Genomic DNA, 16497 nt, shown 5'->3' with positions numbered 1-16497 from the left:
TGACAGGAAAGGCGAAGGCAGAGAGGGTTACTGTGCACCCAATTATACAATGGAAATATTTTTTTTCACTCAAACTTGGCTGTAAATACTGTTTAAAGTGACGTTAGCCCGCAGTTAGCTTTGCCTGTTAGCATATTAGCTTCTTCTTCGTGATTCCATTAGTGTGTATTGCTTTCTCCGGACCGGTGGCAGTCAAGTTGCAAACATGGTTTTCTGTCCAGAGACACCAGGGGGCGATGAAAGACCCTCCAATCATCCCATAAACACTTGTATTTCCCCCACAGGGACTACGAAGAGGATTTATTAAGGTAAACACGTTACTTAGTGCTGCTTTAAGTGGCTGAAGGTCACCTCTGCCACTAAATCTGTCTTTGCATTTAGAAAAACTGTGTTGGTTTTATCGATTGTTCAGGCGGAGAACATTTTCCCTCGTTCTCCGCTTAATGAACGGACTTCGCGCTCTGACAGAAGAGTCAATACAATGGAAGTGCTGATTTAGATTTGGGTAAAGGACACTCTTGAAAAAGACATTTTTAATCTCAATGAGTTTTATCCTGGATAAATAAAAGGACAAAAAAAACCTGTAGAAAATGCACTGGGTTAAGGCGGGGCTTATGAGGTTAAAGCAGGGCTGTGTGGACTTAAGTTTTCTTTCTAGACGCAGGGTGGATTTATAAACACCCTGCTGTGTGTAGACAAGGCCTGATGTGTCACTAAATAAAACCATACATTTAAACCTGGCTCAATCCACCATCGAAATTTGGTCGTTGAAAATGCAGTGCAATTTGGACAATTATACATGTTTAACTTGCAACAAAATGTTCCTCATACAGTGTTTCTGTCAGAAATACCGTATTTTCCGGACTATAAGTCGCACTTTTTTTCATAGTTTGGCAGGGGGTGTGTCTTATTCTCCGGAGCGACTAATATGTGGATTTTTTTTTTAATTCAAATATATAATTTTGCCACTAGAGGGCACTGCAGGCTAATGGAGCAGCAGAAAGAAAGTTAGGAGTGAGCGAGAAGCAGAGGTTACTTTTAGAAGAAAACAAAACAAAGCTGATCCCGGGCTAAAAGCTGGAGCCACATTTAGAGGAACGACTTTGCAAATGAGAGATTGAAGAACATGCTGGTGTGAGAGGTTTGTCAACGGTGCTGAGGTTTGTTCCTTCGGCGCAAGATCCGCGGATGCAGCCATTTTTCTGTCTCTTTGGTCTGCACCGCAAAGAATTATGGGCAATATGCTTCGGCGTGAAGGGGGCGGGGCCAAAGACCCCTCTGGAGGATTGGGACACCCCACGCACTCGCACCCACCATCGGGAACGCGCATATGAGGGGCGCGAGGGTGGAAGTGCGAGTGTTGGGACAGGGCCTTATACTCCGGAGCCACTTATAGGTGCCTTCTGCATGACGTCACGCCAACTCAGTTCCTCCATCTGGACGGGACACACGCTAATGACCTCCAGATGAACTCACACCCACGTTTCATTTAAATCTACATTTCAAAACCGCTGAAATGCCTGAAACTTGCTGCACAGTTGGATGCAAATCAGAATTTCTCACGTCTTTCCTCTTTTAATGGGGTCCCGTTGTACTTTTCAATCGGATATCTCATCAAATTATTGAAAACTGCTGTAGCATAGAAGGATTTACTGTCAGTGTGAGATTTACTGTTCGTTAATCTGTGAAAGAGCGATCTATACAACAAGCTGGTGTTCAATTCAGTGTGTTTTACAGTATTATTAGCCGCTGGTTTAGCGAAGTGTCAGTAACTTACCTTACTCCTGACAATGAGAATATCCTCTTCTTGGTCGCCATACAGATGTATTCGATACCCATCCTGAATCAAAACATCTGTCTGCAGAAAGGCTTTTTTATGCTTGTAATGATTTTCCTGTGTATGAAGACGGAAAGTCTATCAAGAAACTATGTACTATGTAAATATGGGCAAACTCGAGTGAAGGGATGTTGTTCAGTAAATAACTCGGCTGAAGCGTGTCTGGGTCTGTAATATCCAACCATGACAGTTTGTTTGCAGATCCAAGCGCTGCATTTCCTTGTAAGTGAGTCGTAACTGTCATGGTTTGAGGTGGAACGAAGAAAATAAAAACCCAAAATGCAGGACTGCAACAAAACTGGTGATGTTTAATGGATGAAAACCAAAATAACAAAATCCAGACATAACCAAAAACCGGGGCTGACAAACACAATGACACGACAAAGGACAAGGGAAACACAGGGGTATAAATACAAGAGGAAACAGGGCACAGGTGAAACACATCAAGGCGGGGCAGGCAATAACGAGAGGAGTAAAGCAAAATCACAAGGACAGAACACATGTCAAAATAAAACACAGGACAAGACCAAACACAAGAAAACATATGAACAAAAGACGAATCATGACAGTAACAGATGTAGGTGAAACGCTGCATAATTGTGTGGAATCGCGATCGTTTTCTGTTGCATTGGCCATTTTTGCTTCCCTTCAAAATGTCGCGCGCTTGCATTTCTAGTCACGTGACTGGGAGACGCCTATAGAACCGATCCAGATGTTTCAGGATCTGTCATTCAAACTAGAAGCAAAAATAGACTTATAATAATCACATGACAAAATGAAACTCTACCATTTGGACAGCAGTGTCTGTTGTTTTTATCTTTAGACATTGGCCTGTTTAAAGCAGAAATGTTCAAATCAGACTTTGGCCGGTGTTCATGATGACATTTTCATTTAGTCTTAGTTATTTAACAATATCATTTTCTTTTACTCCACATCTTAATGCTAGTCTAAACTAAAATGTCACGTCAATTCAATCTCAATCTAAAACTGGCTCAGTCAACCTTGCATATATATATATTTTCTTGAATCACAGGGACAAAGACCTGGAGCTGTTCCTTTGGCAGAACATTTCAACATGAGGCTCGTACAAACTTCATCACAGGAAGTTCACATGTTTTTAGTCCCTGGTCATTTGAATGGATTTTATTCCTCGACAAAAACGTGATGTGAGTGGTAGTTTTCGATGAGCTTTGTCTGACTGAAGTCTGAAAGGACGACACAAACGTGAGTCCAAAGAAGTGACGGTGGAGCAGAGTGAGCTCAGCATTGTGGAGGAGCTTCAGAGTCACATCCAGAGTCGGGCTTTATGAAACACTGAAGCAGCTGAAGCCATTTGTGCTTCGAATCACAGCTTGAAACAGTCTCTCCACAGTGACATCTAGTGGCAGAGGGTCATTACAACAGCGCTCAGTGGTTCAGGCTTTAACTGATCCGTCTGTGGTGGAAATCAAAGCAGACTTTAAAATACAGACTTTTTCTGGATGTGTTATTGTTCTGACTGTGGTACGAGGAAAACCAATCGTTTTCTTCATCTTTCCTCCCACTAAATGCTTCTTTTTGCTCATCTTTTTCTAAAACCCATGTTAGCATCTATTATAGAAAACGCTATCTCAATGGCCGCAGCCTGGGCGCCGCCATGTTTATTTCCCATACCAGCTTTGAAGCTAAGCAGGGAAGTGCCTGGTTAGAACTGGGATGGGAGACCGTTTGGGAACACCAGGAAGCCTGGCGACAGTACTGAGTGTGTGCGTGGTTGGTGGTGCTGCTGTCCGAGGACAACCCGCTGTCACAAAAACGCGAGTGCACGAGATCTGACTGCCGGGCGTGTGCGCGCATCCAAATAGGGCGATGTGTGTGTGCGCGCGTGTGTGTGTGCGCGCGCGTGTGTGTGTATGTGTGCGCGCGCATCCAAACAGGGCGATGTGTGCGTGTGTGGGCGTGTGTGTATGTGTGTGCGCGCGCGTGTGTGTGTATGTGTGCGCGCGCATCCAAACAGGGCGATGTGTGCGTGTGTGGGCGTGTGTGGGCGTGTGTGTATGTGTGTGCGTGTGTGCCTAAAACCTGCTCAAACACGAGCCTCTAATCAAACGCGCTGCTCCGACTGATTTATCCTCCGTGTGAGTAAAAGCGAAAATGAAACTACAACTTAACGAGCGCATGGCCTGCACTGCGTAGTTTTTTTTCCTGTTTTTTTCCCCTTTGCTGCTGGACCATTTGTTTTCTATTTTGCTTTCACGTATTGTGAGCCTAGAGGTACATTTTATTTTAAAGCAGCTTTGAACGCTTTGCCAATTTTATTGTAAGGTTATAAATACTGTCTAATAACGATCATTAGGCTATTTCAGTTCAAAACCTACTTATTACTTTTTATAGTTTAGTTAGTTAGTTAGTTTAGTTTATAAGAAAGGAGTACGGGTGCATCAAACACTCCAATTGCAGTTTGTTTGACATTTTTCTTAGCCTTCATTCTTTTACTCATTTGTAGTGGCCATAGTTTTTGGAATGGGTTGGGAACCACTGCTCTACAGCTGAACTGTGTGACGGGTTGGACATTTCTTTGTAATCACTCACAATCTCAGAATATCAAATGTGGAGACTAGCGAGGCCCGGCCAAAGGCCGGGTCTCAGCTAGTGATCATATAAAGCAGCGGAAGGCAGAGTCAGGAGTAACTCGCTGGAGGATTACCCCTACTGTACATGTTTTAGGCTGCTTCAAATGGACACGAGTACATATTTATTATTACATATTAAAGACAGCAACATTCTCTCCAAAACACATTCCACACTTGAGCAGCTTCAGATTGTGAAACATTGAGCAAAAGTGGGCGTGGTCATTATGATGTCGCTCACGGTCATGGATGAGGTCTGGCTTTTGCTGCTTCATAATAACCAGAGTTTACTTTCTTTACATTGAATTATTACACATGTTTTTCCATCAAGCACAGCGTTATTTCCCAGCAGACTCTAGAGCTGCTGTAGTGACAAAGGACAGCAGAGGTACTCCTGGTGTTTACAGTCACTCTTATGAATCATGTGTCCTCTTTAAACAAACAGAAGAATCCATGTCCTCAGTCCTCTTTCTAATGAGCGCCAGGACCATGACAGCATCGTCAGCTCCCCGCCATGAGGACCAAAGAGAAGCATGTTCCTCGCTCGTTGGCTGGGACGACTTTGTGATTGGTTAGATTCGCCTGTCTCTCACTCAGACCCTGACAGACGCTGACCAATAGGAGCAGTGGGCGGGGCCTGTGTCCTAAACGATGGAGCACATCTGAGCTGGTCTGGGTGAGTGCCCGTGTGTTTGCTTTATCAATCCAATATTCCCCAAACCCACGTTGGCATTTTCACATCAGTCGCTTGATGAATGAAGTGTTCAGTAGTAAATGTGACCTCCTCCGAACAGAAGAAACCACGAATGATCAAGATGAAGGATTTTATAGTGCGACGGCAGAGCCATGAACAAGTGACTTTCTAATGGAAGTCAATGTATATAAATATTTGGATATTTTAGTGGTTTTGTGCAGAACTGAAGTGGATTAACATCATTATGTGGAAAAGAGTTTGAAAAATATGAATGTCCAGTATTGTTACAGCTGCTGTGTCACCATGTGTCACCACTAGGAGGTGCTGTGGTGGTGCTCTATAAAGGGGGAGCCACTCCTGAGTCCCACAGGTCGTCGGCCGCTTCACTGTGTGTGATTTCAGCCTTTTTATGGAACTACTGAACTGGACTTTATGAATCAATGGACACTGATATGAATTTGAACTTCATAAAGGCACCTTTTGGATCAAGGCGGACACATCACGGCCCCGAGAACCGAGAGGAGCCTCAGATCACGCAGCGTCTCGCGTTTGTTAGAAAGAGTTTGTGAAGAAAAGTATTTGAAACGTTTGTGAACGCATTTCAGCTTCTCCCACAGACCAGACAGACGCCTCACCGTCAGAGCAAAGAACAGACCCTGACCCGAACAACACAGCTGTAAAAGATCACATGTATAATACGGTGGTGGATCCGCCTGTACCAGCAGAGGGCGCCCTATCCCGGTGACTCCGCCTCAGCGTGGTAGATCTGCCTCGGCTCCGGGCCTGCAGTGAACTCTGATTGGAGAGTTTGACCCTGATTTTATTGAGTAAAACCTGGATGTTTTATTGGGGAAGTCGCTGCTCCTCCTTCAGTCGGTGACATCGGTGTCTCGCTGTAAAAAGAAGATATTTCACACATTTCCTTTTCTGTAAATAATCCCATCCAAACATATACGAGGAAGACAAAGTGAGCACACGTAATGCAGCTCATGTTCTAAAAGTGCTCTCTACATGTCAGCTTTGTGCACTTTCCCCATGAGCTTAGTGTGGACATCACGTGGTCAGAGGTGGTCGAGCGGACAGAATATTTACTCAAGGAAAAGGAACGGTACTCGAGTAGCCTACAAGTCAAAAGTACTGGCCCCAATAATGACTCAAGTAAGAGCAAAAAGTCTTTCTTGAGTAACTGAGCGTAAAAGCTTGACTCAAGTTGTGACATAAATGATGAGAAACAAAACATGAAATAATGTGAAAATTGTAATATTTGTAAAGAAAATACCATAAAAGTCCAGTTACTTGAGTACATGTACTTGATGTAACTGAGTACTCCCTCCTCCTGCGCCTGAACTTGTGGACAGTCACAGGAGGACATGTCCCTGAAGACGCTCCAGGACACTGACTGTAAAGAAAACACTCACACATGTGACATGTGAGTCTGGAGGAAAGAGTCTGAGGAGCCACATCAACAAATGCACCAGTGGAGATGAAAGAAAGGAGCCATGTGACTTTATTTTCACGTCTTTATTGAGTCTCTCACACATTTGTGTTCTTCAAACATCAGGGTTTATTCAGGCTGAAGCAACTCACATTTCAGGCTTTTTAATGCCCAAATACTAGATTTGAATGACACAAAGGCAGAAAACAATCTGCAGATTTCAATGAACATTTACAAACATTTCATCTAAGAAAAAGAATTGGACAAAACCGGGGAAACTGTTTTAGATTCAGACATGACTTTGGTCTTTTTCATGAACTTATACGGTATATATTGTAGAGCAATGTCATGGTTTTCCAGTAGATTTAGATTTAATGCCAGTTTGAGTCCAATTCATGCTTTTTAATGACATTTAAGGCCTTGATTTTGGCTAAATTCATTGACAGACTTTTAAACCCTGGTTCAGGCAGAGAAACTAAAGAAACACATTGATCCAAAATGTTGTGATTGGAACAACAGTGTTGATGACGATAAGAGAATAGAAGTAATAAATGTATGTTTTGGTGGAATTAGAAGCATTTACAGCACCTTTAGGAGCATTGGAACAGAATCATCCTAATGTTTATTTGACATATTATCTCTTTAGATGCAAAAGCTGTTGACATGACTATAAAACTGCAAAGAAATGATGTTTAATCACCAAAACAATCCAGGCTAAAGAGTTGAAACTGATCAATGTTACACTGGACCTGATCAGTCATGGTTTCCTTGGCTCTTTTACCGTCATTTCCTCAGCGTCGTATTTACTCACAGCAAACTCATGAGGAACTAAAACCCACAACATCCCAATGTGTGATCAGCAGCAAAGATCAATGATTTGATACTTTTGAAAAGTTCTTCAGCCGCTTCACACACGTGGGGAACATTTATCCACCACATGTTTGACTCTAAATAATCCTCATTCTGATGATGCCGTAGACGACATCCTTCATCTTTGAGAGTGCACCGGCTTCAGTTCATGTCAAATATGATCCAGTACGATTCTATTGACCAACAGCATTTAACTCTGCATTTAAACTCTGAGATATGGAAGAAAATACAGGAGAAGATCAGACTTTATGAACCCACAGTCAGAGAGAGACATTCAAATCATTCATTAAGAATAAAACCAAAGCAGAATGAGTCAGTCCTCCAGGGGGCGCCGTGTCCTTCCTGTTTACACATTCACCAGAGACACAGAGGACCCCCCAAACCACAGTCCTAACTCTGTCAGTCCAAACCCTGGGAACAGAGGCTCAGTGAAGGAGCTGATGAAGGTGTGGAGGTGGGACAGTTTTCCATCAGAGCTGACGTCATAGAAGGACAGAGCTCCAGCCTCAGAGTCCAGGAACACACCAACATGACCGGAGGATATAAAGGAAGTCCTCCATGGGGAAACATCTGACTGTTTTTTTTCATTGTGTAAGAAATATTTCTGTCTCCCCTCGATCCTCATCGTCCAGGACTGATAATTTCCTCCAAACCGACTGTCGTCTCCTCTCCGTCTGATTCCTCTGTAACTCACTGAGATATCAACCTCCACTCCTCTCCACTGCACCTCCCAGTAACAGCGCCCCCTCAGGCCAGAGGAGCTCAGGACCTGAGGCCTGTCTGTGAATCTGTCCTCATGATCCGGAGGCTCAGGTGTGTTCTCTCGTTCCACAGTCCGTTTGTCCTCTGACATTCCGAGTCGTCTGTGAGCTGTGTTTGGGTCCAGAGTGAGTTCACAGTAATCTGAGAAACACAAACACAATAATGACTAAAGTGGAACATAAATGTCATCATCATCGTTAGATATGAACCATCTGAAGCCAAAATGAGGCACAAAATCAGTCGAACAATAATCATCATAACCAGAAGAATAAACAAGAGCACAGCTGCAGTGACTAAGCTCTGATGGTCACCTATGTAGCCACAGCTGCCCTGGGGCGGACATCAGTGCAGTAAAGTCATGTGCTGAGGTGAAGACACAGGCCGTTTCTGGTTCTTGTGCTCGTGTACTCGAGTACTCGTGAAACGTCATCAGAGCCGGCCCGAGAACTGTTCCAGGTCAAAGTTCACATCAGACTGAGAACAGTTCAATCCCCGGATGTTGTTCTGGCCCCCCCCCCTTTACCCAGTCTGAAGTTCAAGTTTAATGTTGCCTGTTTTATTGTTCCTCTAAAATTCACGTTGAAGGCGATTTGAGGCGAGAAATGTCCATTTGTAAAGTAAAGCCAATGGTCAGTTCAATCCCAAGTGAAAGTAGGATCCGGCCGCTCGGGCCACTTCGCCGCCCACGCAGTGAGTTGTAGCTGAGCGGGCGAGCTCTGTCTGGGCTCAAAGTTCCTGAAGCTCCGCTGGTTTTCAAAGGCTCCATTGTCGTTAAACTTGTGTCAAAGTTTCTGACTTTCACCGACACACGCCTAAAAACAGCCAGAACATCACCACAGACACATTTGTTTCTACTGTTTTTACATAAATCCCTTGAACTACTCGACGTCTTTCCAAAACTACCAAACATATAATTATTTAATGGATTTTTACCTTTAAATGCCAGTTTTATTTTGTAAACTTTACAAAATGTCTGAGTAAAAACATATAAAGTTGAATATTTTCTGAATAATAAACATTGTAGAGCTGGGGCTTTGATGGTGTTTAGAGCCTTGGACGTGTCAAAGTTTGGACTAATATTGATTTAACTGCATTTGTAGTTTTTCTGTAGTGACGATTCTTTCTGTCTAAATGTTCTTGGCTCCATTGACTTCCATTATAAAGACATTCAGGACTTGCACTTTTCTCTGCTCTCCTGTCTCCATATAAAAGTCATACATTTATAATGTCAGCATTTCATTTTGAAGAACAAGAGTCAGATTTGACATTTTTCGTGTATTTCTTCAGTTTGGACCTTGTTCCTGTTGTCGGCAGATGAATGAAATCCTGTTATTTTCCATTAGGATATAATGGAGCCATGGCAGAACCTGGACTTTTCTCACATAAAACTTCACATTTTAAATCTCACTGTAATACAGGAAAACAGTCACATATCTGTGATGTCAGCGTTTCATTTGGAAGAAAAGGAGCTGAATTTGACATTTTCACTACATTTCAGAATTTTCCACTTTTCTAACATTGTAACAGATGCTGTATCTTCAGTCGGCTGATACTGAAGCTGTGGCCCAGGGGAAACTACAGGATTTGTTTGTCTTTGTGTTTTCTATAAAATATATGAACATTTTTAAAGTGATTTATTGACAATAATGTTTAGTGTGAAGATTTTTACAGTTTTAAACCTTCAACACCAAAACAGCTGAGTGGGAGCGTCACAATCAGTGGTTAGTTTTGAAGCAGAAAAGTCTCGGTTTTGAAAACGAGGCCCAGGTTTGTGAACCTGAGGAAACACGAGAATAAATCCAGACTGCAGCTCTTTGTCCAGGTTATTTTAGCTAAAAAAAAACTAAAAATGAGGCTCCGCCCCCGCGCTCTGGTTATCACATAAACACAGAGTTTACAAACTGTAGAATATGAAACAACACTGGCATTTGACACTGTCAAAAAAGTTTAAATTTATAAAAAACAGTAAAAATGTCAAATGTCACTCATTTTCTTCCAAATGAAACCCTGATGTCACAGATTAAGTGATTTTATGCCGTATTTCAGTGAGATTTATTATTATATATGACTTATTTCCATTATATTCAATAGGAGAAAATACAGTGATTTTATTCATGTGCAACAATGGGAATGAGCTCTAATCTGATGCGTTCAGCTCCCAGCCCAGATAAAGACCAAAGGGAGGAGTTGGGGTAGGCCCGGCTCCTCCCCAGAAACTACCGTTACTCTCACCTGTGAGGAAACACCTCTGAAGCAGAGCGTCTCTAACCACCTGCTCACTCCAGAGTATCGATGTGTCCTGAACTCTTCAAAGCTGATCACTGTAGATTATTGTTCTGTTGTTGCTGATGTGCCGTCTCATTGTTTTTTTGATCCACGTGTCGTCCACATATCTGAGCCAGTGAGTGGGTTTGATTCCTGGGTTTGATATTTGATGTTTGACTCAAACCATCCACTCCAGCACAAACTAGGGCTCAGACATAGGGCTACAGAGGTGCCCACCAGTGCAGAGGGCAAGACCAAAGAGGAGGGGCTGCGGGCTGAGCTGAAACTTTAGTGTCGCTGACGAAGCCTTTTGGATGAAGAGGAGAAACGTTCGACACTTAAACTACAGAGTCCAGACGACGACTCAAGAACCTTCATTGAACAAGGATTAACAGTTTAGTGTGAAATTGCACACGTCTGAGTTTGATATTATGACTTTCACATGACTCCATGAAGCAAATGGAATCACTTTTTTAACTCTTCCCTGGTCGGCCCATGTCCAAAGATTGCAGTGTTAATGGTGCACACATTTCATTTTGATGGTGGGATTGTTGTAGTGACTGATGACCATGAATAAAGCTGCCACAGGCTGAGAGGGAACCAGCAGCAGCGGGAGGACAAACCCCACAACCAAACTACAGATTTACTGTGGAGCTCATTCACAATCATGTTAGCGCTAATGGAAGATCTGTGCTTCTATTAGAAACAAGTTAGCATGAATGTTTCAAGTCTCTGAAAAATGTAGTTGAACATAAAAATAATAGACACAAAGGTCTTGAAGTAATCACTGCATATACCACTAAATATTTTTCTTTCCCTTGTCATTGTGACAAAGTGTGTTTGTCGCATTATTTATTTTGGTCATTTTTCTTCGTTCTTCGTTCCATATACAAACCATTTTTGTATATGGTTTTCATTTGTATATGAAGCAATATACAAATGAAACCATGTATATGTTCATGAGTGTTGAGAACCGGCCACAGACTTGTATCTGAGGCTGAACACTCGGAGGTGAGTGTTTCTCATGTTGTGAATGAATCAGACTCACATTTCCTCAGACCTGGAACCATCCACCGTTCTCCAGCAGGATCCAGCCTGAAACACACAAGTCCAGTTTACTGTCGACCAGGACCAGGACCAGGACCAGGACCAGGACCAGGACCAGGACCAGGACCAGGACCAGGACCAGGACCAGGACCAGGCCTCACCTCAGTGTCTGCAGGGGCCCGTGTGGGGCCTGTAGAGCTGTCAGCAGCTCGGTGGAGGCTCCTGGATGGTTGTAGCTCAGGTCTAACTCTCTTAGATGGGAGGAGGCGGAGCTTAGAGCTTTGGCCAGAGAAGCCCCGCCCCTCTCTGTGACCAAACATCCAGACAGACTAAAGACACACAGCATTAGCCTCTGATGTGGACACAGACAGAGTCCTTCATGAGAGCGTCTCACCTGAGAGTCTCCAGTCTGCAGGGGGCGCTCTTCAGTCCCTCACACAGCAGCTCCACTCCTGAGTCCTGGAGGTCATTGTTGCTGAGGTCCAGGTGAGTCAGACTGGAGGAGCTGAGGACTGAGGCCAGAGGAGCACAGACGCTCTGGGACAGACCACAGAGGCTCAGACTGAGGACAGAGGACCATCAGAGACCAGAGCCACGATGTAGAGGCAAAACAAATATTTGTAAATATTACACAGACGCAGAATTTAATAGTAATATAGAAACGTCTGGTTCATTTTCTCTTCTTCATGTGAATTGTAGAAGCCTGTGTTCAAATACATGATTATTTGAACACATTACAACATAAATGTGCTGTTATAGCTCTGTCTGAGACTTGGTTAACGGATGAGGAAGGTGTGGAATTTCATTTTGAGGTTTATGAATTGTTTTATGTGAATCGGATCAAGAAGAGAGGAGGGGGGGTTGCTCTTTATGTTAGTGAGCTGAAATGTAAAACAATAGAGTGTATGACGACTGCAGCAGAAGATTTAATGGAATGTTTCACTGCTGAGATCCAAATGAACAAACAGAGGAATATTGTCGTCACATGCACATATAGAACTCCAGGGTCGAGTTTTACAGCATTTAATAACAAGCTGGAGCAATTATTAGTTGGAATGAATGAAAAGAAACTGTCTATAATTTGCTTGAATGTGTCTAATCATAGTTCAGATTTCCTAGATCTAATGTATAGCAGAGGCCTTTCTCCAACATGACCAGGCCGAGCCCAATAACCTCCAGTAAATGAACATTTTTGTTCATTTACTTTAAAAAACTGTGAAAGTCTTCTTTTGATAAATGATACAACTGATCATTTACCAATATTTGTAACTCACTTCTGTGAAGTAAAAACAAACAAAGAAAAGTGCAGTAAAGTTATTGGGTTAAGAACTGGGGAAAGACTGAACACATTTAGGGATGATCTTATGAAAGAACTCTGGGAAATGTTTATAGTACAAATAATGTGAATAAAGCTTATAAATCTTTTTTTTTAAAGTATCTATGGTTTTATCATAAAAAAGTACCCAACAAAAATACTGAATGATATAGCAAAAAATAATAACCTGGATAACAAAAGATATATTAAAATGTTGAGAATAAGCTTTATAAAAATATTCATAAAAATAATCTGACTCCTGTGATGAAAGATTATTATACAAACTTGTTAATGGAAAACAAAAGTAATATCAAAGGAATGTGGGAAGTTCTAAGGGAGGTTATGGGCAGTAAAATGAATTGTAGTCAGACATTATACTGAATGAATCAACAGAATATGGAGGGAAGAGGTGAAAAAATGTCTGATGAATTGAATTCATTTTTCGTCAGTGTTGCCCAAATCTTTCAAATCTAAACCACTACATAACGAAAATAAAAGCTGCACAGGTGAAAGTCGTGCAATCCCGATTTCTTGGTGAAGTTAGTGAGAGTGAAATGATTTCCACGGTCTCTAAAATCGCTCATGGACTCATCAGGAAACGAGGAGCAGAAACTATCATGAGGCTTTACTTCTGCCACGTCATGGACGACTCTTTCTGTCAAACTAAACGGAGTTTGGACTAAAGTGGAGCAGCTTTACCTGACGCTACGAGAAGTTGCTCTCCTCAGGTTAGTCAGATGCTGTATCTTTGTTATTTTAGTTTGACCTTACTTCTTGCTGATGCATTATTTTCATCACATGTGTGGGCGGCACGGTAGCGCAGCGGTTAGTGCTCTCGCTTCACAGCTAGAAGGTCCGGGTTCGATTCCCACCTGGACGGGCCTTTCTGTGTGGAGTTTGCATGTTCTCCCCGTGTCTGCGTAGGTTTCCTCCGGGCACTCCGGTTTCCCCTACCACTAAAAACATGCACAATAGGCCAGGATGAATGATGTGTGTGAGTGAATGTATGATGGTGGTCAGAGGGTCCGTTGGCGCAGATGTGTGTAGTCGCGAAAGCGCCTCTGACAGTCTCCCCCAGGGGAAACTGAAGCTACAAACGTAGCTTTCCACCACCGAGTATGGAGTGAATGTACAACTGTCTCATGTAAAGCGCTTTGTGACTATATGTCTGTGAAAGGCGCTATATAAATAAAGATCTTCTTCTTCTTCTTCTGTGTGTCGTATGTGCTTGGGCACTGCTGTTGTGCCGCATTTGTAGCAGTGATTAAAGTCATACAGAAGCCATAGGCCAGGTGTCGTAGCAAAACATGCTAATGATACATTTACCTCATAAAACTAAACATTCAACAAAACACAGACGACTTTGTGGCATTTATGGATAAGAATATACTGTTTGTTGTTCTGTTGACACAGACAGAGTCCTTCATGAGAGCGTCTCACCTGAGAGTCTCCAGTCTGCAGGGGGCGCTCTTCAGTCCCTCACACAGCAGCTCCACTCCTGAGTCCTGGAGGTCATTGTTGCTGAGGTCCAGGTGAGTCAGACTGGAGGAGCTGAGGACTGAGGCCAGAGGAGCACAGACGCTCTGGGACAGACCACAGAGGCTCAGACTGAGGACAGAGAGGACCATCAGAGACCAGAGCCACGATGTAGAGGCAAAACAAATATTTGTAAATATTACACAGACGCAGAGTTTAATAGTAATATAGAAACGTCTGGTTCATTTTCTCTTCTTCATGTGAATTGTAGAAGCCCGTGTTCAAATACATGATTATTTGAACACATTACAACATAAATGTGCTGTTATAGCTCTGTCTGAGACTTGGTTAACGGATGAGGAAGGTGTGGAGTTTCATTTTGAGGGTTATGAATTGTTTTATGTGAATCGGATCAAGAAGAGAGGAGGGGGGGTTGCTCTTTATGTTAGTGAGCTGAAATGTAAAACAATAGAGTGTATGACGACTGCAACAGAAGATTTAATGGAATGTTTCACTGCTGAGATCCAAATGAACAAACAGAGGAATATTGTCGTCACATGCACATATAGAACTCCAGGGTCGAGCATTACAGCATTTAATAACAAGCTGGAGCAATTATTAGTTGGAATGAATGAAAATAAAGTGTCTATAATTTGCTTGAATGTGTCTAATCATAGTTCAGATTTCCTAGATCTAATGTATAGCAGAGGCCTTTCTCCAACATGACCAGGCCGAGCCCAATAACCTCCAGTTGTGCCACATTCAGTGACAACATTTTTGTTCATTTACTTTAAAAAACTGTGAAAGTCTTCTTTTGATAAATGATACAACTGATCATTTACCAATATTTGTAACTCACTTCTGTGAAGTAAAAACAAACAAAGAAAAGTGCAGTAAAGTTATTGGGTTAAGAACTGAGGAAAGACTGAACACATTTAGGGATGATCTTATGAAAGAACTCTGGGAACATGTTTATCGTAGTTCACTTTGCGAATAGATAACGCAAAGATGAACTACTACGGCAGGCGCGCAGGCTAAAGGGAAGCGGCGTGTACATTAACGTACACCTTACCAAAAAGAATGCAAATATTGCGAGGCAAGCGAGGAGTTTGTGGAAACAAAAGAAAATACAGGCGACATGGACCAGAAGTGGCCGTGTTCTTGTGCGAACAAATGGGACGCCAGAAGAATCAAAGGTGATCACGGTAAGGGAAACACAAGATTTGGAACACTTCAAGTAACTCTAATTACAGACTGTATGAGATACTATTCCATACCGTCGATCAGACCAATTACTGCGACATGACTTTTCATGATAAGAACATCAGTATTCTCTCTGCAAAAATCGTCTATGAACTTCATGAAGATATATTTTCTTTTATGGGCATGAGGCCTATCGTTTGGACTTGTAGAGCATTTAGTTTATTATACGTGCCCTACTTTTTCTTTTGTCACATAAGTCTATACTCCAAAAATGGCAGTATATGAAGATAATACAATACTGCATCTTGGTGACGAGATAGGTGATGCAAATTATAGCAAGTATGACATTGAAAGAGATATAGATCCAGACAAATATTTGTGTAGTCAGCCTAACTGTCACTATTATACAGAAGAACAGTTTAAGAGTGGAGTGAATATGAAACATGCTTTTTCTGTAGTGCATCTAAATAGTAGAAGTCTGGAGTAATTTTTCAAAAATTCAAGATTTTTTGAACTCACTTCCAAAATTTAGTGTTGTAGCTGTTTCGGAAACATGGTTGGACGAAGACAAATTAGCAAATGTAGAACTAATGGGATATCAAATGTTTGCAATGAATAGAAAAGATAGGAGAGGAGGTGGAGTCGCTCTTTACGTGGACTCTGGTTTGCAATGCAATATAATAGCAAGTATGTCAACAACTATTGAAAATATATTAGAGTGTGTCACTGTTGAGATCCACATGGAAAAACAAAAGAATATAACCGTTTGCTGTATATATAGAACACCTGGATCATCATTGGATATTTTTAATGAGTTTGTAAGAAATACGTTAGATTCTAATGGAAATAAGACAAACATTGTCTGTGGTGACTTTAATGTTGACCTGCTTAATCCAGGTGGACATAAGAAGACCACAGACTGTATTAATACCTTTTATAATAGTACATTATTCCCAGTGATAGTAAAGCCAACAAGAATAACAA

The 16497-nt window shown here is 42.1% G+C and overlaps 1 protein-coding gene across 1 annotated transcript in view; it reads right to left on the bottom strand.

Moving 5' to 3' along the window:
* Nucleotides 1-16497, bottom strand: part of LOC306962382 (NACHT, LRR and PYD domains-containing protein 3-like) — a gene marked incomplete at its 3' end in the record, with an annotated part of 111973 nt that overhangs the window by 811 nt on the left and 94665 nt on the right. The window contains exons 10-15 of the mRNA XM_079555502.1: nucleotides 14275-14442; nucleotides 11914-12081; nucleotides 11681-11848; nucleotides 11521-11567; nucleotides 7804-8348; nucleotides 6437-6539 (exon numbers count right to left, since the gene is read on the bottom strand). Coding sequence (XP_079411628.1) covers nucleotides 6437-6539; nucleotides 7804-8348; nucleotides 11521-11567; nucleotides 11681-11848; nucleotides 11914-12081; nucleotides 14275-14442 — 1199 coding nt within the window. The remainder of the gene's footprint in view (nucleotides 1-6436; nucleotides 6540-7803; nucleotides 8349-11520; nucleotides 11568-11680; nucleotides 11849-11913; nucleotides 12082-14274; nucleotides 14443-16497) is intronic.

Source organism: Gobius niger (genome assembly GCF_951799975.1).
Source record: "Gobius niger genome assembly, chromosome: 4".
Classification (NCBI taxonomy): Eukaryota; Metazoa; Chordata; class Actinopteri; order Gobiiformes; family Gobiidae; genus Gobius; species Gobius niger.
This window is presented reverse-complemented; position numbering and strand designations above follow the sequence as displayed.